At 34.3% G+C, this 23,156-nt stretch overlaps 1 protein-coding gene across 5 annotated transcripts in view; it reads left to right on the top strand.

Moving 5' to 3' along the window:
- SPATA6 (spermatogenesis associated 6) overlaps positions 1-23,156 on the top strand; it is a 158,457-nt gene that overhangs the window by 55,902 nt on the left and 79,399 nt on the right. For all 5 annotated transcript variants that reach the window (XM_032247523.1, XM_032247521.1, XM_032247520.1 and 2 more), the window contains 3 exons: positions 6,927-7,007; positions 11,577-11,870; positions 15,774-15,861. In XM_032247523.1, coding sequence (XP_032103414.1) covers positions 6,927-7,007; positions 11,577-11,870; positions 15,774-15,861 — 463 coding nt within the window. The remainder of the gene's footprint in view (positions 1-6,926; positions 7,008-11,576; positions 11,871-15,773; positions 15,862-23,156) is intronic.

Below are 23,156 nucleotides of genomic sequence, written 5' to 3'. Positions count from 1 at the left end.
AGCTGTGTGGAAGTGTAAGTCCAATAAGCCTCTTTCTTTTGTAATTGCCCATTCTCAGGTATGTCTTTATCAGTACCATTAAAATGGACTAATAACAGTATATCTTAAAGGTGTATTCTCTCTGGTATACTAAGAGCCTTTTTAAGAATGTTTATTTGTTTGTTCATAATAGTGAAAATGGAAATAATTGACATGTCTGTTACTGGGAGTTTGGTAGATTAGTTGTAAAACATTTATGTAATGGAAATATATATTCATACACCTAAAATTAAAAGCTGCATTAAGTGACAGCTTACTCTCTATCTTTTACTATAACTTCCTTCAGGTTCTGTGGATGATTTGAAAATATTTTATTGCTGAAAATAAGTCTTCCATACAGGGAAACTGAGAGAAGCCCATGCCATTTCAAAAGAGGAAAAGCAAAAATTGTCTAGCTTGATATTATTTGGACAGATCTTTAAAACTAATTTTGTAAAATATTAGAGTATTCTGAATAAGGAGAGTATTGATGTATGAACAAATATACTGAACTAAGTAATTTCTCCTGTAGATTTATCATATGCCCTATTCCAAGAAAAAGCTGGTTCATCTTAATGAAAGTATAAAAGTTGACTAAGTAGTAAGTCTATAAAGCTATACCTTCTTTGGGATATTTCATTGTCCATTAGCAAGCTTCTGTACTATAAAAGTCTTCAAAGAGTATTTCAAGACCTGTGTGGAAACATACAGTGAACAAATAATCGTATTTTAAAACTATGAACTCTTTAAGGTAATTAAAAATTCTGTATGATACCAATATGGCAATATAAACTCAAGATTATGGACCATTAACTGGGATTTATGTTTTCATCATTTATTTTGAATTACTTTTACATTTACTTGGAAGATGATGGATTATTAAAGCAAAAATATATAAAAATTAGGACTTCTAGAAATGGCAGTTTGAAGGTATTGAGAGTTCTTCCTTCCACACAAAATGAGTGTAAAACTAGACAAAATTTCCACAAACAAATTCAGGATACTGGAAACTGACAAGGAAAGACACATGAAGTTTTCGTGCTTGAAAAACTGCTAGAGGCCGGGCGCGGTGGCTCAAGCCTGTAATCCCAGCACTTTGGGAGGCCGAGGCGGGTGGATCACGAGGTCAAGAGATCAAGACCATCCTGGTCAACATGGTGAAACCCCGTCTCTACTAAAAATACAAAAAAATTAGCTGGGCATGGTGGTGCGTGCCTGTAATCCCAGCTACTCAGGAGGCTGAGGCAGGAGAATTGCCTGAACCCAGGAGGCGGAGGTTGCGGTGAGCCGAGATCGCGCCATTGCACTCCAGCCTGGGTAACATGAGTGAAACTCCGTCTCAAAAAAAAAAAAAAAAAAAAAAAGAAAAACTGCTAGAGCTTTGGGTATAACCGGGAAGAGTATTAACAAACTGGCGAGAGTATTAACATTCTTGACTGGGATGCTCTTATACTCTGTTTGGTAAGTGAGAATGAGAGTTTATCACTTCTGGAGCTAGGTACAAAAATCAGCAGCTTTGCTACCTGGGAAGTTAGAATCAGTTTTGGGCATGACACAAATAGCATGGCTTTGCCTGCTAACTGTGGTGGATTAAGTTAGAGCAGATGAAGAAACCTAACAACTTTGCTAGGCAGAGCTGTGACTGTGGCAAGGATTATACCTGTCAGAAAGTTGACAGGGAGGTCCTGGAAGTAAGGTAATAATAAAGGGCGGAGGTAAACTCTCCACCTATTCTTGGCCGACTGTGAAACTGCATGTCAAGGGGAGACACTCAAAGTCCAGCCAAAAGTGAAAGCAAAGGGAGATTGGAGTCTTGGCTGCAATTTTGAATGATTTCCTAGTCTACACACAGGTAAGCAGTAGAGGGTGGGACTTTTATGGGTTCATTGCATGACCATTTACCTATGCATATGCAGGTGAGATTCCTAGAAAGCCTCAAATAATAAAAATACATAGAACATATATAAACTGAACACCAAATTGGCAGTTCTAAGTCTAGCCATATCTATCATTATATTTAAATATGAATAGGACAAATGCTTCAATCAGTAGTTTGTTGCCCTGGCAGAAAACAATGCACTCCTTCTGGGAATTCTTGTGATTGTGCATAATCATCTGTGAGTCCCAGGCTAGCTTCCTGAAGCCTTTACTATGGCAAGGATTCAGACCACATTTGGGATTAATTTCTGCCACTTTCATGGATGAACTGAGTAACCTTTGGCAAAGCACTATAACATGGAGATATCATAGGGTTTTTGGGTAGATTAGTGTAAACTTGTAAAGGGTTATAGCAGTGTCTGGCAAGTAAACACTCAATAAATGTTAGTGATATGATGATAGCCATGAATATCATGATGGTGATGATGGAGTAGTGATGATGATAATATCTCCTGTTCTAGATTGTGAACTCCATTAAAGCAGAATCTCTGACTTTCTCATCTTTTAATTTAACACTTAACACAGTACCTTGCCTGGAGTAGTTACTTAGTAAATGTCTCTTGATTAAATTGAATAAATGAGTTGCATCTTGTGGTAGACTTCATAGAGGAACTGACATTTGAAATAGTGTGATGATTAATTTTATGTGTCAATTTGGCTAGATTATGGTACCCAGTTATTTGACCAAACACAAGTCTAGATGTTACTCTAAAAAGTATTTGATAGTTGTGGTTAATATTTATAATTACTTGACTTTAATAAAGGAGATAACCTTTGAGATTACTTTAGCAATTTGAGTGGGTTTCATCTAATAAGTTGAAGACCTGAAAAGGAAAAACTGAGGTTTTCTGATAAAGCAGGGATTATTTTGTTTTGTTTTGCTTTTGAGGCAGGGTCTTGCTTTGTTGCCCAGGCTGGAATGCAGTTGCATGATCATGGCTTACTGCAGCCTTGACCTCCTGGGCTCAAGCTAGCCTTTCACCGCAGTCTCCCAGGAGCTCGAATGACAGACATTCACCACCTTACCCAGCAAATTAAAAAAATCTTTTTTTCGGTACAAACAGGGTCTCTCTCTGCTGCTCAGGTTGGTCTCAAACTCCTGGGCTTGGTCTCCCAAGGCACTGGGGTTACAGATATAAGTCATAGCTCCCGGTCTGAAGGAGGAATTTTACCTCAAGACTGTAGCAGAAATTCTGTCTTAGTTTCTAGCCTGCAGGCCTGCCCGACAGATTTCACACTCAAGATTGCACAACAACTTTTCCCCAAGTTTCCAGCTTGCCATGAGAAGTCCAATAGCCAGCTGTGGATTTTGGACTTCTCATCTCCCTCAATTGTGTGAACTAATTCCTTAAAATAAGTCTCTTTATGTATATCCCATGAGTTTTGTTTCTCTGGAGAACATTGACTGATACAGCTGGATTTTTAAAATTCAGTAAAATAAAGGCTAAAACATTGATTGAGTTCTTATTATGTGACCAGCAATATATGGGAAGGGGTAAAGTGATAAGTTATAATCCAGGTTGTGGTGGTTATAAAATACATCCAGAAATTCTTTGATATTCCTCTCTTTCTAAGGCAGAGCTAGCTCCCCTCCTATTAAGTCACTATTTCCAGTGATTCTAACAGATACATGACAAAAGTGACAGTATTATACTTTCGGTGTCAGGTCATTAAAATCATTGGGGCTTCTGGTTTGCACTCACTTGAGGATCACTCATGTGGTAGAAGTCACCTGTCATGTATAAGAACCCTCAAGCAGCTGTCTCTCATAGAGGAGAGGGTAGAAGCTGGACGGACTCTGCAAGAGTGTTAAAGCTTGAAGATCCTTGAATAAATTTTCGGATGAGCGTTTGCAGGAAAGTGAGATAAATGTTACTGAAAACCAGCAGAGAAGGGGATTCTTGTCATGCAACAGCAGCAAGTTTAACAGCACAGCCACCTATATTAATGTGGAATGTAGAACAGGTGTCTAATGAAGTGGTAGTCTAAGAAGGCTTGTAGGCAGTGTTAAAGGGGATATTTCTTTTTGCTGCGGGTTGCACAATATGAGAGGGGAGAAAATGAAAGGAAAGGCTGTTAAGAGAGTTGGACCTTACTGATTCTGATGATTCTGAGTCCTTCCCAGTGGCAGACAATGCTGAAATTGAAGAAATGACTTATGAGCAAAAATCATTGCAGAGTACTTTTGGAAAATTATGATCTGATGGTGAAACTAAGGATGTGACTGTAAAGTCTTTCATTAAAACCTCATAAATATCTAACATTTTGCCTTAGAAATTGTTTAATCAAATATAGCTTTGCTTAAACACTTAAGGGTACTGTTTCTCAGCATTCTCAGCAGAAGCCCAGTATAGAGAAGGGTGTGGCTTTTGTCTAATGGAGTGAACTCCAATAAGATTCACATGAGTACCAAAAAAAGAAATATAAGAACATGATGTTGGCAGAAATGCCACCAGTTAGGTCCAAAATTGAGAGAGACATTACAAAAGGAAAAGGCTCCCGAATCCTCATAATTCTATTGATAGGACCCAAACTCAGAGCACTATGCAGCTTCAAACAGTCTACCTCTCATTGCAAAGGAATAGTGATTCAAAGGATGAAAGCAAGTACCCAGAATGTGAAGCCAAGGACCGTGGATAGTTATTTCTGAACAGAAACAGGACTAAGTCCTAATCAAGGAAGGTCTACCATTTCCCTGGCTGTATTTCAGAATTGTTATCCTATTTTCCCCTTTTTGAACAGGAATGTCTGTAGTGATTGTCCTGTGCCTGCTGCACATGTGCACCTTGGGGATGTGTGAGGCAGATAACTTTTCTCTTTAGGTCATATATCTTCTGATTGTAAGAAACTGTATTTTAGGAGCTATGCATAAAGAATTACACCTCAGTAGCTTTATCTGTACCAGGGTTTTATTAAGATGCCAACATCTCAGATTTCAAGCGGAAGTAGTAGAAGGATGAGACTTTAATTCTTTTTTTTTCTGGTAGAACATGAATGTATTTCCATGTGAGAGGAATGTAAGTAGTTTGTGGTCAGAGAGCAGACCGGTGATTTTAAACCTGTGCACAAAAGTTTTGCTACTCCTTCATTGAAAAGGTAGCCTAACTACTCTGTCCTTAAGTTTGGATTATACTTAGTGAGTCTAATGAATAGAATATGGTAGGGGTGACAGTGTGGGATTCTGAGACTACATCATTGTGGCTTCTTTCTTGCTTTGCTCTTGGATTATCCACTTTGATTAACTAGAGCCACATCATGAGGAGACTCAATAGCCCTTTGGAGAGGTTTATGAGTTGCTGAACTTGCCAAAAGCTAGAAAGGAACTGAGGCTTCCAGCCAACAGCCCTGTGAATGAACTTACTTGAGAAGCAGATGCTCCAGCTCTAGTTGCGTTTTCAGATGACTGCAGCCTAAATGACATCTTGACCACAATTTCATGAGAAATTTCAATAGAGAAACACATAGCTCAACCTCTCTCAGACTTCTGACCCACAGAAATTATGTGAGATAATAAATATTTTCTCATGCTTTCAACCACTAAGTTTCAAGGCGATTTGTTTTGTAGTACTAGATAATTAACAAGCAGGCATAGTAGATATCACTATGAAGATACGTTTGCAGAAGAACACACATTGAAAATGTAGCCTAACAGCTCTTCTTGAATGTAGACTGTAGTGATTCTAATGAGTAGAATGTGGTAAGAATGACAGTGTTAAGTTTTCAAGACTACATCAGTTCAGTTAATTGTTAGGCAGCTCTGATGTACCTTTTCTTTAATATATGTGATGTTTTTAAACTTAATCACAGGTTGGATCTGTTCAGGCCAGCTGTTGAACCACAGTTATTTTTGCACCATCCTAATACTTTGGTCAATGTCTGATTTCTACTGTATTAGAATGAAACTGCCTTGGGCATGGACCATATTCTTTAATGTTTTGGTGAATGTGTAATTGTGTGCTTCCAAAACTTTCGGAGATACTTTATTACTGTCCTTTTGAATTTTACCATCGTTGTCTCTATTTATTTCAAAGAGTGTTCAAGGTGATGATTGAAATGTTAGAAATACAAACCACATTCATTTCTAGATATGAATGTAAGATACATTATAGGAAAAAATGTTGGCGGAATTAGTAGAGATTTATCTTTTCTATTTTCAGGAACTACATGCCCAGGAGCTGGGTTTTTTGCTTTTGTTTTTTAAAATTTTAATGGACAGGCCAGGCCCAGTGGCTCATGCCTATGATTCCAGTGCTTCAGGAGGCTGAGGCAGGAGGATTGCTTGAGGCCAGGAGTTTGATACCAGCCTGTGTGACATAGTGAGACCCTGTATCTCCAAAATAATGAAAACATTAGCTTAATATAGTAATGTGTCCTGTAGTCCTAGCTACTAGGAAGCCTTTGGGGAGAGGATCACTTAAATCCAGGAGTTAGAGTCTGCAGTGAGCTTGATGGCACCACTATACTCCAGAGACTTTGTCTCTAAGAAAAACAAAATTGAGAAATACAAATTGTATATATTTATGATATACAACATGATGTTTGATATAATGTATACATTGTGGAATGGCTAAATCAAGCTAACCTTTATTTCTTGACTATATAATAAAATATGTCTTAAGTTGTAAAAGAAAAAAGCTGAAATTTATTAAGTATGTTTATATATTTATAACTATAATATAACATTGTTTAAAAATTTGAAATGATTTGACAGGCAAATATTTAAAAATGAAAAAATAGATTAATTATTTTTTAAAAGTAATACAATCAGTCATAACTGAATCATCAGCAGAGACACTGTTATTAACATTTAGCCATTACTATGTTGTTTTTAATCTTTAATAAAAAGTTCAAACTAACAATGAAACAGCTGAACTTTGACAGTTGATTTTACTTTAGGTCATATGCTTATCATTAATAATTATCTCCATTTAAATGGAAATGTCTAATAGTACCCTCTTCTTTCTTCTCAGGGAAATGCTCCAAAGCTGGAATTTTCTACAACTTCAGTGATTACTGAATGTCTGATTAGTTCAAGGAAATGCCGCACTCAGGTTAAAATTATTTGTATAAAGTATTTAATAGTTTAATTTATTTGGTCATCTTTGTGGCCATTTAGCAAGCATTATTTCTTTATTTTTAGCTGCAACTCTTTTCACTTTTTCGGGGATCAATTTTTAGTTTAAGTAAAACAATACAGGTATTTAGCAGTATGGTTACAACTTAGTAAATGTGAGAATGAAAAGTTTGGTATGTATGATAGAGGATGTCATCATGTGATGATTATTACTACTGTTTTTTACTTCTTGGACATTTCATTTTAATGCACAGAAATCAACCTGCCATAAAGATGTTAGGATGAAGTAGTCTCACAGAGATCTAGGCATCTTTAAATCTTATGGAAGTTACAGGTTACTGGAAAATGTTCAAAGGATACCTTTTTTAGCAAATGTTACCAGAGTTCTCAGATGGGTTACTGGTGTTTAGTGAGTATGGTTTCTTGACTGTCTCTGATTTCTTAAGGGACTGTTGCTCAGTTTGGTGGCTATACTGGTACTGCCAGATCAAGAGGATCTTGGACATTCCAGCCTAAGGATCATCTGTGTCTGAGATATCTGGATCTAATGTCCATTTGGTCTGACTTCTTTTTTTTTTCCTTTTTAAAATATATTTGAGACAGGATCTTACTCTTGCCCAGGGTGATGTGCAGTGGCATGCAGCTTTGACCTCCCGGGCTAAAGCGATCCTTCTGACTCAGTCCCTTTAGTAGCTGGGACTACAGGTTCGCGCCACCATACCTGGCTAATTTTTGTATTTTTTTTTGACACAGAGTTTGTCATGTTGCTCAGGCTGGTCTCAAATTCCAGGGCTCAAGCAGTCCACCCACCTTGGCTTCCCAGAATGCTGGAATTATGGGTGTGCACTAATGTGCCTGGCCTGGTCTGAATTCTTACTGAGTCACCAAGGTAGCTTACTTCCTTGTCCACAGGTTATCTAACAATGTCCAGATATCACTCATGTGCAGTTGCATTGTGACAGAGTAACAGTGACCTGTCTATGATGAAGAGCCAATAATATGTAAAACTCAGAGGGCTCAAAAGGGTAGGCTTACCATGGAAGGAGTAGATTGTTCGTTTACTGCATTATCAGTGTTCAAGTAAATTTGCTGAGGATGATAACTGTGACTTGAGCTAAGAAAGGTAAAATATAGAATTATCGAGGGGATCATTCTTATTTTATTTAGAAAGATATTGAATAATTCAGAGTCAGGCTGTACTTATTTATCTTTTAGATGCAAGCTGAAACACAGCTTTTAGTGCTCTAAAAACCTATGCTTGCCAAATGCAGAGATATGTTATTGACTTATTTTTAGTTGTGCACTGTGCACATTGTAAATTGTTAGAAATGCTTTGCCTAGACTCTGACAGTTTTTTTTTCTTCACACTGGAATATGTTTTTCCAATAGATGGAGAGAGAAGTCTTTTTTTCTTTTTAACATTTGTCTGAATTACAACATATACATACAAAAGTACATACATTATAAGGATACAGCTTGGTGAAAGCCATTTCTAAATGTAAAGCCATTACCCATTCATAGTTTAATTGTACTTATGAACTAATATTTCCCTTTATAAACTTTTGATAGGGTGCTTCATTTATTTATTTATTTATTTTGACTTAGGATCTTTATTGAACAGAGATATGAGAGAAAAGGCATTGGTGTCAGTATTTAAGGAAATATGTTTTATTTAAATATTCTTTGCAGAAACAGACAGATATAGGCTTGAGTTCCTCATAAGGCTTCGGTAAAGATTAGGGATTATATGCAGTATGCCTGGCATATAACATTATTATTAATGAATATTGCAGCTGTTACTATGGCTATTTTTTTAGGAAATTAAGACAGTTGGGGGAGATACAGAAGAAGCAGTTGAAATATGAGATAGAAAAAATTACCTGGTAGGCACAACGGAGTATTCACTTTTACATTAAAATTCTGAATGTTAACAGTCTTTAATTGTATTTAAGAAGGCAGTAAGTCTACTTTTTCAAGTGAATATTAGTTACAATTAAAATTTTAATGGGTATAAAGCAGCATTTTTAGTTTCAAAGACAATACAAACTATTTTTACTTTTGAGAGAAGTGAAACTGTAAAAAAGTTAGGTTTACAAAAATGCTTCTAATGATCTTTATTCCTTTTGGCACTTTATATTCAAATTGGATATGTTGTCACTAACTAAATGGACTGAAAAATTAAGCATATTACTATGAATTTTCTGGAATAAAACTAGTTTTCATTTCTACTCATTGTTTTTACCTACTGCAAAGTGGAATTTATTACCTAAATAGTTAAATATCAGTAGTAACTTTATGAATATAAATTTGTTAATCTGCTGTATCACATAGTTTTGGTTGTATTACAAACCTCACTAACTTAGTGACTTAAAACAGCAAGTGTTTCTCACAATTCTGTGGATCTGCTGGTTGATTCTTTTAGTTTAGAATGGCTGGCTAGGGATGAGTGGTTTAGGATGGCTTTACTCACATGTCTGACACTGGCAGACGTTTTGCCCAGGGAAAGGATCTTAAATTTCTGGTGATGAGCTTGATTTCAGCTGGGATGATAGTCACAAGGGTCTCATCATCTAAGAATTCGAGCTCATTCATGGTGGCAGGAAGTTTTTTGGAGTAAGAGAGGGTAAGTACTTTCCAGGCCTCTCCTTGTGCTGCATGTACTATTTTCCTGTTGTCCAAAGCAAGTCACACGGTCAATCCCTTTTAGAAATAGTATAACACAGTCACTTTTTTATAAAGTTTTACTAGGCATGAACAGGATGCATTAGGAACAAGTAGGGTTAGACAGCATGCATTTGTATTAGATACTATGTAATTTATAACTTTATCTAGTAGTATGCAATAGTAAAAGCTTTAATAAACAAGATGAGGTTAATTAAGGTTTGATATAATCAGAGGTAGATCTATAAGAAGGAACTTTACAGAATTGCTGAAATGGATGATTATGAGTTTAGTTGGGTCTGGAGATAAGAAATACTAAAAATGTATAAAGAACTTGAGGCAAGAGTTCTAGGGACTAAGGAGGTGAAAAGGGCAAGTAACAGATTCACTGAGAAAGACGTCGGTTGAGGAAAAAAGGTTTTGGTCAGCAAGGGATTTTCAGAATTGGGAATGCAATGGATCTGCATATTTATAAAATCCAAGATACAGCAGAATTAGATAATTAAAGCTGAAAAGCAGAAACTCGTAATTCCAAGGTCTTAGAAAGATTCATTGCTTGATGTTTTAGTAAACCTCAAAGATCCTTTCTAATGCTAACATTCCTTGCTTCTGTAAGTCTGTGATGTCATAGTGATGGATGAAATGGATATGGCAGAAAAATTCTGAATTATTTTTTGAAGTCATTGAACAAGGTAGAGAAGGTCCAAAAGCATACCACGAACTATAGAAAAAAGATGAAGTAATCTGATGCAGCTGGTCTGTATGAAATGCATAGACCATTGCCCCAGCTGAAGCTTGTTTTCATTTAGGAAAATTAATTTTTCTGTGTATCCACTTAAAAATTTTTGACTCTTCTTCATCCTATTCACATTTGTATTTTATTTACTAAGTTACCCCTAGCAAATGGGGTGTTGACAAAGTAGAGCAAGTGTAGGATTGGTGGCTTTTAAAAATGATTAAAGTTAGGAAGACATTCAAAAATCCTCAGCAGTCCATTTTCTTGAATTGAAAAGCTTCTTGTAACTCTGGATGAAGTATGGAGAAATGTTACATTATTTGCTTGTAATCTAACTGTTAAGGTGTTTATAAGGCAGAGATTATTTGAATAAGATGTTATTCTAACAAATTAGCAAAATTAGAATTATCAAATTTTATTTAGCCTCAATTTTTAGACTGGTAACCAGTTTTATTGGAAGATAAAATACCAGTTATTAAGTTTATAATGTTTTTTATGTTTCTGATTTTATAAAAATATGGGACCAGAATTAGATAGTATGTTTATCTGTCATTGTGAAGTTACAGCTTGGACGGGAGCTTAAAGTATGTATTACAATCCAAATAATACATTTCATTAAAATATATATAGAGTTGTTCTTCAGACATTTGTGTTGTACATTTATATAATTATAGCAGAAGGGATGAAACTTATTTTTATAGGTTTCTCTATAAAGATTTTGTAATCAACTAATTTGGCATGTATTTTTAACTTTACTAAACATAGTTCTCTTATATAGCCAATTACATGAATATATATGATAATGTTTTTGCTTTTTTGGCATACTGAAAAATAATTTTTTGATATTGTTTCTTAAATTTTTCAGGTGATTAAATATTGGGCTTTAATTTTTATAAAGTCCTTGTTAGTTGGACTTGAGGAAGTTTGAGACAGTATACTTCAATAACGACTGTAGAAAGAGTTATCTAGGAAAATGTGGATTTGACTTATTCCAGGATCAGCACAGATAGGAAAGACTGATCTAATTGACTTTGATAGATTTTGTGTGTCTTATTTAAATTACTTTATAATTTTTTTTTTTTTTTTTTTTTACCAATAGAAATTTAAAAAACCCCTTTGACCAAGTTAATTTTTATTTTTTATGTTTAGGATAAATTTATTTACCATTCGGCTCCAGTTGAAAAATCACACGGCAGACTGCAAAACAGAACATCAAGATCGCAAAAGAAAAAATCCAAGTCACCTGAGATAAGTAAATATTGCATAAATGCAAAAAACTACGAACAGCCTACAATCTCTTCAAAATCACACTCTCCATCTCCCTACACAAAAAGACGCATGTGTGAGCTATCTGAAGATACCAGGCGGCGGCTGGCCCATTTAAATCTGGGACCCTATGAGTTCAAAAAGGAAACAGATAAACCTCCATTTGTGATTAGACATGTATGTGTTCTCTTAAGCATTTCTATTTGAAACTGATCAGTATTTTTCCCCAAAAAATGTTATTCTGAAATATCTTTCAGCTTTTAGCTTATATTAATACTTTTCTTTCCTGACTGCTAGCCTAGCAATCTAAGATGGGAAATTAATTTAGAATGAAAGAACTTACTTTTTTTCAGTCTTCAGACCTGACGGAAATCAAGCTGTGTTATGAATGTCATGTTAAATCCTCTCATATCAGTTTTCTTTCTTATATAGTAGATAGCATAATAACTACCAATTGATCTTGGTTGTAATTGACATTAGTACTGAAATGGCAGAGTAGGGCTTTAAAAGAGAGCCAAATATTCTGTCTAAAAAGGAAGACCCTCCTTTTTTAAATTATAAAAATTAAAATGGAAAGTAAGTTTCCTTTTAAATTACGTCGCTTGGGTAAGCTTTGTATAATTCATCTTCAAAGCAAATTATTTTATGAATATGGGAAGGCCTTTGAAAGTGAAAAAAGTTCATTTAAGGGTAACATAGTTCTAATCTTTCTATACCAAATTGTGCTTTTGATACAGTTGAAATTTAGAGTCTTGTGTTTATATGATTATCAAATAGACTTTGACTAAATTTAAGGGTTTGTAATCAGAATGTTTAGTAAAGGACTCCCTCAGAATCTTCATGGTTTCCTGAATTTTTATAAAGTATAATTTTACCTTACAAGCAATTCTTTACCAAAAGCTTTCAAACTAATAAAAAATATGAATTAATATAACATACATATATAATAATGCTAAACCTCAAGATTTAAGTGCTGATAGAGGCAAAATAACTTTTTGGGATACTTTTAAAAATATGACTAATGTCTTTAGTTCATTTTTTCTAAATTCTAAAATGAATTAATCCAACATGTAAATATGCTTCTTTGGTGGGCTAATAACTTTTTGAACATGCACCATCTGAAAGTTCAGATTTTCTTTGTGATACCTTTTTAAAACAAATTAAATATACCTTTAGCAACATTTCATTCCACCTATATTTTGACTCTGAGTCTTTTTTTTTTCAGCTCTTAATAGATTTTTTTTTATTATAAAAGAAAATTTATAGTGTAATGGATACTTTTAAGTGGCAATGTTTTATTGAGGTTATTGTGACTACTTTTCTCATTTCTACATAATTTGATTATAAGTTTTGGTCACCTTTTTTTGTTGTAGTATTTTTTAACCAGTATTCAGATAATAGTTGCATATTTGATGTCAGTTTTAGAATGCCTTTAAGTTTGCCCATAATTACAAATTAAATTGAAAAGAAAGGATATACTTTCATCCGAAGGAATAGTAACATTTTAATTAAAATGCCCATGTACAAAAATGAGCATTGTGAGAGTAGCCATGTTAAATTTTTTTGGAAAAAATAACTGCTTTTCTTTAAATTTGTGTTTTATTATTACTTTTTATGTCATTGTTTAGAATGGAATAATTCTAATATTGCTTGGTACAAACCTTGAAATTTGTATTTAAATGGTTTCCCTCCCTAGCTTTTCAATAAGCAGAAATGCCTACTTGTAAGTCTATACTTAGAAAATTACATTATTAAATAGGAAAGTGGATTTTTCAATTGTATTTGTAAACATAGGCATTTTTTTTTCTCTGTAGCCATTCATGGTTTTAGAAGCACTTAGCAAATTGGTAACCAAACACAATTTTAACTTAATACATGCATATGCAAAATGTAACACTTTTAGGAAAGACATTGTAGTCAATGTACATGGTTTGAAAAGTAATCTTAAAGAATAGGAAACAATTTTAAGAAATCAATTAGCATTCTTCCAGAGAAATTGGTGCAATTATGCCAGAGGAGTTAAACAGCCTTTTTATTTTCCGTTCATACAGAATAAGATCTTTTTTTTTTCTAGTGTGGTAAAATACACATAGCATAAGTTTATCATTTCAAATTTAAAGTGCACAATTAAGTTGCCTTAAGGGTGTTCAGTGTTATGCAGCTATCTGGTTCTAGAACTTCTTCATCCCCTGAATGGAAACTCTGAACTAATTAAGCATTCACTCCCCATTCCTTCCTTCCCATAGTCCTGGCAACCACTAATCTGCTTTGTGTCTCATGACTTTGCCTGTTCTACCGTTTCGCATAAATAGAATCATACAATATTTGGCCTTTTGTGTCTGGCTTTTTTCACTTATCACAATGTTTTTGAGATTCATCCAGGTTGGATATATCATACTTGATTCCTTTTTATGGTTGAATTATATCCTGTTGTAAGGCTATTTACCACATTTTACTCATTGTGTGGGTTGTCTTTTTTAAAAAACTTGTTTTTTTTTTTAAATTGTGGTTATATATATTGTAACATTTACCATTTTAACCATCTTTGAGTGTGTAGTTCAGAAATATTAAGTATATTTATGTTGTGCAACCATACCACCATCCATCTCTAGAACTTTTTTCATCTTGCCAAACTGAAACTCTATGCCCATTAAGCAAGTAACTTTCCATCCCTGTGTCCCTCAGCCCCTGACAACCATTACCATTCTACTTTCTGTTTCCATGAATTTGACTATTGTTGGTACCACATATAAGTGTGATTATAGATCAATTGTCCCATTGTGATTGGCTTATTTTGCTTAGTATAATGTTCATAAAGTTTCATCTATGTTATAGTATGTGAGAATTTCTTTCCCTTTTACAGTTGACTAATATTCTCTTATATGCATATATTACATTTGTTTGTTCATTCACCTCTTGATAGACACTTGGGTTGCTTCCATCTTTTGGATATTATGAGTGATGTTGCTGTGTCACAGTGTATACGTTGTGAATAATGTGAACATGGGTATACAAATATATTTTTGAGGCCCTGCTTTCAACTCTTTAGGGTATATACCTAGATGAAAAATTGTTAATTAATATGGTAATTCTGTTTTAAATGTTTAGAGACACTGCTATACTGTTTTTTATAGCAGGTGTACCATTTTGCATTGCACACCAACAAAGTGCGAGTGTTCAAGTTTCTTCACATCTTCTCCAACACTTTATTTTCATAATAGCCGTCCTAATGAGTATGTCACTATGATTTTGTGGTATCTCAAAATTACAGTGAAGTAGTATCTCACTATGATATTGATTTTGATTTCCTTAATGATAATGATATTTAACTTTTTTTTCATGTTCTTACTGGACATTTGTATAACTTCTTTGGAGAAATGTCTATTCAAGTTCATTAAAAATTTTTTTTGTTATTGAATTATAGGGGCTCTTTATTTATTCTGGATAGTAACCCCTTATCAGATAAATGATTTGTAAATATTTTCTTTGATTCAGTGGGTTGCCTTTTCATTCTGTTGATATTATCCTTTGATGCTCAAAAGTTTTAAATTTTGATGAATAGGAATATCTCTTTTGCATATTTGCATTTTTTTTTTAATTTTTGTTAGAAAATGTGGCTATTATTATAATAAGCTATATATCACCGAGCATGCTAGGCCTAAACACAGCAAAGTAAAGACACTGTTTGAATTCAAAATGTGCATACTAAGGAGATAAGAAACAAATGGCTAGACTTTCAAAAATATAGCAAAGTAGATTGCTCTTTTTTTTTTAACCTTGTGTTGGAAAGCAAACTAGGCACTGGAGTAATAAACATTTCAATTCCAAATCTGTTCATTTTAAAGTAGGCACATATATATAATTACAAATTTCTGAGGTTTAATTTCAATTTTATTTTGCAATGAATAACAAAATATTTGAATAATCTCTTACTTTGAAACATGCCTGACTCTTATGGGCACCATCATGTTTCCCTTATGATATATGGTCTCTGTACTCTAGTAGTTTTTCTGATGCCATGAGATTGAAAGTCTAAGAATGTTTAAACTCTGTTTTACATAAAAATCCTGCTTCCTCTAGGTTGATCCCCCAAGTCCCAGGGCTGATACTTTATATGGATCTTCTGGCAGAGACTGTGAAAGAGATGGATGGTCAAGGGTTCACAATGGTAAGCTAGAAGTTATCTTTCTTCATTACAGTAGTTGCCTCAGCTATAATCAAGCCTTTAACTTGGCATCAGTTTACAAAAACAGAATCTTTGTTACATTATTGGATAACATTGTATAGTGTAGCTTTTTACAACTTGTGGTGTACCCATATAGGTACTTCCTATAAAATATTAGGATTTCTGTGCTACTATGAATCATTTACCTCTTTGAGATTTAGAGTATATATTAACATGTCAAAAACTGTGATATATTCTAGTAAAAAAATGACTCAATTTTCTTTTACTCAACATTTTCTAAACTTGACTGTGGAACCCTTTTCTCACCAAGTAATTTTAACTGTGTTGATAAGAATGACTTTTCATCTTTAGCCCTAGTAGTCCTATGGAAGATAATTTTTATGAAGCAGGTTAAATAGTATTTCATAATTAAAGGTATTGAGTGTTAATATCTCTAGACATTGCTTAGTGAGTTCAACAAGTATTCTCTAGCAACATTTAAAGTTAATTTACTACATAATGAGAAAGTCATAGAAGAAGAAAAATGAGATAGAGTGCAAAAAATAGAATCATTAATAGAATCATTGCATTGATTGAGCTTCATCTCTATTTCTAACCTGTTGTGTATAATCTCTCATTTTTAAAAAAATAAAATTAAGCATTCTTTTCTGAAAACATGCAGAGTTTGTGCTTTTTTTTTTAGCACTAGCAAGGAGATAGATGTGATAATCAATAAGTTTTTTTTATATCCACAATAATAGATTATGTGAAATTAGAAACAGATGTTACATACAGTTTTTACTCTTGGAACAAGCTTGTGGACATGGAAAATGAGCTTTAAGAACAAGCCAATGTAAGATAATTTCAATATATATGTTTCTTTGGAAGATTTTTTGGGAACACTTACACGTCTGATTTTTCTTGACAATTATATATTTGCCAGCAGAACTGTTGTAGTTTGTAATAACTTTTAGTCAAAGGAGTTAACTGCCTATGTAGTGGTATAATCAGAGAGATCAATAATGAGTTGTTTTTTTCTTCTCATTTTTGTTTTAATTTTTATTTTCACGTAATTTCAGACTCATGGAAAAGTAATAGTAGTATAAAGAATTGCCATATAGCTTTCACTCAGAATCCATACAATTATATTTGCTTTTTCTTTCACTTTTTCTCTTTCCTCTGTTTGTATGAGTCTGCATATAGAGTTTTTTATTTTATTATATTGTACTTTAAGTTCTGGGGTACTTGTGCAGATTGTTCAGGATTGTTGAATAGGTACACACATGCCATGGTGGTTTGCTGTCTCTATCCCCTGGTCACCTATTACCAGGCATTTCTCCTAATGTTATCCCTCCCCAACCTCCCCACCCCCAGCTGTCCCTCCCCCATCCCCCACCCTCCATTAGACCCCAGTGTGTGACATTCCCCTCCCTGTGCCCATGTGTTCTCATTGTTCAACACCTGCCTATGAGCGAGAACATGCGGTGTTTCATTTTCTGTTCTTGTGTTAGTATGCTGAGAATGATGGTTACCATATTCATCCATGTCCCTACAAGGGACAGGAACTTATCCTTTTTTATAGCTGCATAGTATTCCATGGTGTATGTGTGCCACGTTTTCTTTGTCTAGTCTATCACTGATGGGCATTTGGGTTGGTTCCAGGTCTTTGTTATTGTAAACAGTGCTGCAATGAACATACGTGTGCATGTGTCTTTATAACAGAATCATTTATAATCCTTTGGGTATATACCCAGTAATGGGATTGCTATTTCTATTTCTAGATCCTTGAGTAATCACCACACTTTTTTTTTTTTTAACAGGGATATTATTATGGACTGAATTTGTATTGCCTAAAAGTTCATGTGTTGAAGCCCTAACCCCTAATATGGTGGTTTGGAGATAGAGGCTTTGGGAGTGATTAGGTTTAGATGAGATCTTGAAACAGGGCCTCCATGATGACATTAGTGCCCTTACTAGAAAATACACCAGAGAGCTTCTCTCGCTGCCACGTGAGGACCTGACTAGAAGGCAGCCATCTAGAAGAAAGGAAAAGAGAACTTCCCATCCTGGCACCCTGATTTCTAACTTTCAGTCTTCTAACTTCTAAAATTCTAACAGAATTTTATTTCTAACTGTGAAAAATAAACAGTTAGAAATAAAATCCTGTTGTTTAAACTACCCAGTCCATGATATTTTGTTATGGCAACCTGAGCAAACTAATTCAGACACTATTTTATGTGATTAACACAGGTGAATTAACAATGTAGGAAATTAATGATATAATATTAACTGATCTATAAAGCTAAATCAGATTTTGCCAGTTGTCCTAATAATATCTTCCTAGCGAAAGAAATATCATCATACATAGCATTCAGCTCCCGTGTCTCTTTTGTTTTCTTTAATATGGCTTAATTCCTTAGTCTTTTACCGTGCCTAAAGACATTGATAATTTTGAAGAGCATAAGCCAGCTATTTTGTAGAATATTCCTCAATTTGAGTTTGTTTGATTTTTTTCCCCCCATGATTAGATTTAGATAATTTATTTTTCCCCAGAATACAACAGGCGTGATGTGTTACTCTCAGTGCATCACACCAGGAGGTATGTGATGTTTCTCCACTACTGGTGATGTTAATTTTACTCACTTGATTAAGATGGATGTGCTGGTTTTCTCCACCAAAAAGGTGCTATTTCTGTCTTCTGTAATTGTGTGGAGACATTTTGAAATTATGTAATACCCTATTATACCGTAACTTTGACTCCTTTAGCATATATTGATGATTGTTGCCTGAAACAATTTCTTACTATGAATTTTACCAAATAGTGATTTTTAAAAATTCAATTCCTCTTTGTACATTTATATTCTTCTTGAATATTTTCTTGCCAAAATGTCTTGCCTAATATTTATTAAGTTTTTATAGGATGCAATTTTCACCAACGTTTATTGCTTTAGTACTCAAAATAATCATGTGAAGATGGATTTAATTATATTTGACTGAGAAAAATAGCAGCAGTTTAGAGAAGTTATGTGACTTGATAGATACAATCTAGAATCCAGGTCTTCTAGCTTCTAGCTCCTTCTTTTCTACCAGTCTCATACTACTTTCTCTACTTTCATTAAGATGTTCTTTTAGAATAAATTTTTCAAGCACATTATATCTCTCTGTGCAGCCCTTTTGAAGAAACTCAATATCTCTCGTAATGCAAGGCTTTGTGTAAGCTTTATCTAGTTATTTTGGTATTTGAAGAGAAAATCAAGGACATTATCCTGGCTTCTTTTTACGTTTTGCTTAGGAATTTAGTAAACATGTTAGACTGTCTCTCCTCTTAGTGAAACCTTCTCTACATTTGAAGATTCTTTTATGGGTCTCATTTCTATATAAAATTGTAATATTTTATGAACTTTCATTAATCCCTTATCAGATGATTAACTGTCACGGGGTAAAATAGAAATAACATGTCACATCCTAATAGGTCATTTCTTGAGTAGACAGTAGTAACTGGTAACATTTTAATATTTTCTGAATAAAATAACATGTAATCATCATCTAAAATCCTCATTAGAAAATACCTCATTCATTTCTGTTTGCTTTTAAACATATTCCTCTTGTTTGAATTTCTTATGGATGAAGAAGCCTGAGGTTTAAAGAAGGATATTAAGTTGCCCGAAGTCATACACACAAGATCTGACCTATTTCTTTTTTTCTTCCTACTTTTCTAAATGATTATGCCCATGTCAGGTTTCTTTACCTTTAGGAAATTTTTCCTGATTGCCTTACCTTGAGAGATTACTGTCTGGTACAACTTTTAATATTATAATTGTTATACCATTTTGACTTAGTTTGTTCTTTATACTGCTGTTGTTCAACTTTGGTTATAACCTAACCAAAATAGATTGTAAGTACTTCACAACCAGGGACCATGACTTCATCTCCTTTATTTCTTACATTTGAAATATAGTTTGTGACTAATTGATGGTGAGGGTGATTAAATATGAACATTGGGAAACCCCAGATCAAAGTAATAGATTAATTTGTAGAAATAAAATTATTAACCTGTGCAAATCAGAGTAAGTTTGTAAATGGTTTGTGGAATGCAGAAGCCATACAAGTGCTTTAACATACAGAAACTTTTAATATAATGATAGCTGCAAGGAAATACGTACTACTTACAGAAATTATTACCTTGATTTTCAAATTTTCAAAGTTAACATATCCTTGTCCTTTTTTTTTTTTTTTTTTTTTTTATGAGACAAGGTCTTGCTTTGTTACCAGGCTGGAGCACATGGTGTAACATGGCACACCGCAGCCTCAACCTCCATGGCTCAAATGATCTTCCCACCTCAGCTTCCTTAGTAGCTGGAACTACAGGCATGCAGGCACCACTATGCCCAGCTAATTTTTATTTTTTGTTGTAGAGATTTGGTTTCACCATGATGCCCAGGTTGGTCTTGAACTCCTGAACTCAGGAGATCCTCTTGCCCTGGTCTCCCAAAGTGCTGGGATTACAGGTGTGAGGCACCGTGTCCAGATGTCCTTCTCATTCTTTCATTTTTGCCACTACTTGTGATCATGCTACATATTAGACTTGTACAGAAGAGGAGTTGGACTGTGATTTATTCTTATTTTTAATTTTTGAAAAGCATTTGAAGTAAATTGAATCTTACATTATATAGAGAAGTTAGCCTTGTGCAAAATACTTTAATATTTCAGCTGATTTCTGGTATGGTTCAGGGCACCTAGAAGATATTTTGTGCCATAAAAAGATGCTGAAGGATTTACTGAATACAAACTAATGTAGGTCTTTATTTATTTTCTGGATAAGGTGGTTTGGTAAGGTAAAATATAGAACCATAGAATGCTTTTGAGTGATACATTTGAGTGAGAAAGTAGAATTTTATGGTTCTGATTTTTAAAAAATTGATACATAATATTTTAGATATTCACTGGGTATCTGTGATATTTGTTACATGTGTGGATTGCATGATGATCAAACGAGGGTAGTTAAGTTGTCTTATCACTTTGCGTATTTATCATTTATTTATGTTGGGAACAATTTAAGTCCTCTCTTCCAGCCACTTTGAAATATACATTGTTGTTAGCAATAGTTTCTATGCTCTCCTTTGACAACAGAGTATACCTATTTTCTAATCTATGTTTGTACCTGTTAAGCTACTGCTCTTCCTCACCCATCCCTACTGACCTACCCTTCCTAGCCTCTAGTATCTATTATTCTGCTTTATGTGACAATATTTTTAGCTTTCACATACGAGAACATGCAATATTTGTCTTCTATGCCTGAATTATTTCACTTAAAATAATGATCCCCCAGTTCCATTCATGTTCCTGCAAATGACATGATATCATTCATTTTATGCCCTAATTATTTTATTATTCCATTGCATGTACCACATTTTCTTTATCCATTCATCTGCTGATGAACACTTAGGTTGATTCCACATTTTGGCTATTGTGAGTAGTGCTGGCAATATCTCTTCAATATACTTATTTCCTTTCCTTTGGATAGATATCCAGTAGTGAGATTGTTGATTATATGGTTGTTCTATTTTTAGTTTTACATTCAAGTTTATTATTGATATGTGTGGTTTTATTCCTGCCATATTGTTATTTTCTGATGGTTTTATATATTCGTTTGTCCTTTCTTTTTCTTTCATTGTTTGTCATTGTGGTTTGGTGGTTATCTGTGGTTGTGCCATGAGTCCTTTCTCTTTCTTATTTGTGTGCTCGCCTTATCATTGAGTTTTGTATTTTCATAGTGATACATGTCATTCTTTTCCTTTCAGGTTTGGAGTTCCCTTGATCACATCTTGTAGGGCTGGTCTACTGGTGATGAATTCCTTCAGACTTATATGGGAAATACTTTATTTTTCCTAAATTTATGAAGGATATATTTTTCTGGATATATTAATAGTGAGTGTGCTTGACTGGCAGGTTTTGAACTTACATTCCATTCCTGGTCTGTAAGGTTTCTACTTAGAAATAGCTGTTAGTCTAATGGGGATTTCTTTATAGGTGACTAGTCACTTTTCTCTGGTTGTTCAGGATTCTTTTTTTGTCTTTGACTTTAGACATTTTGGCTATAATATTCCATGGGAAATATGTTTTGTACTGCATCTGCATAGGGATTACTGGTCCCTTGCACCTGAATGTCTAAGTCTCTTGCTAGACTTTGGAAGTTTTTCATTTATTATTTCATTAAATAGTTTTTTGAACTCTTATATTCTTTTCCTTTGAGGATACAGATGATTAGTATATTTGGTCATTTTATGGTGTCCCATAGATCACAAAAGCTTTGTTAATTTTTTTTTCTTATTTTTGCCTGACCAGGTTATTTCAAAAGACCTATCTTCAAATTCTGACATCCTGTTTTTATGCTTGGTCTAATCTATTGTTGATGCTTTCAAATGTATTTTGTAGGTCAGGCCTGATGGCTAATGCCTGCAATCCCAGCACTTTAGGAGGATGAGGCAGGCCGATAGTTGAGGCCAGGACTTTAAGACCAGCCTGGCCAACATGGTGAAACCCTGTCTCTACTAAAAATAGTTACTTGGGAGGCTGAGGCAGGAGAATTGCTTGAACCCAGGAGGCAGAGGTTGCAGTGAGCCAAGATTACACCATTGCACTCCAGCCTGGGCGACAAGAGTGAAACTCTATCCCAAATAAAAAAAAAATAGGTGGATCTGGTGGCACATGCCTGTAATCCCAGCTACTCTGGAGGTTGAAGCAGGAGAAGCGCTTGAACCCAAGAGGCGGAGGTTGCAGTGAGTCAAGATCGTGCCACTGCAGTCCAGCGTGGGTGGCAGAGTGAGACGCTGCCTCAAAAAAACAAAAAACTAAAAACCAAACAAAAAAACCAAAATCAAATGTATTTTGTAGTTCAGTCAATTAATTCATCTTCAGAATTTCTATTTGGTCTCTTTTTGTGATACATATCTCCTTGGTAAATGTTTCATTCATGTCCTGCAGTGTTTTTCTGATTTCTTTACATTGTTTTTCAGAATTGTCTTATATCTCACTGAGTGTCTTTAGAATCAGTAATTTGAATTATTTTTCTGGGATTTCATGACTTTCTTTTTGATTGAGATCTGCTTTGGGAGAATTATTTTGTTCCTTTGGAGGTGTCATATTTCCTTGCTTTTCATTTTTCCTGTATCTTTACATTGATGTCCGAACATTTGGTATGTCAGCTGTTTGTTCCAGTTTTTTGAATTTGCTTTTGTATGGGAGGACTTTTTCCTGAAGATGCATCTCTGTTACTGGTTGGGTAGGGCACTTTGGCC

The sequence above is a fragment of the Sapajus apella genome, unplaced genomic scaffold, assembly GCF_009761245.1.
Source record: "Sapajus apella isolate SASKATOON/1434 unplaced genomic scaffold, GSC_monkey_1.0 scaffold62, whole genome shotgun sequence".
NCBI classification, from domain to species: domain Eukaryota; kingdom Metazoa; phylum Chordata; class Mammalia; order Primates; family Cebidae; genus Sapajus; species Sapajus apella.
Note: the sequence above shows the minus strand (reverse complement) of the source record. Positions and strands in the feature narration are given on the sequence as shown.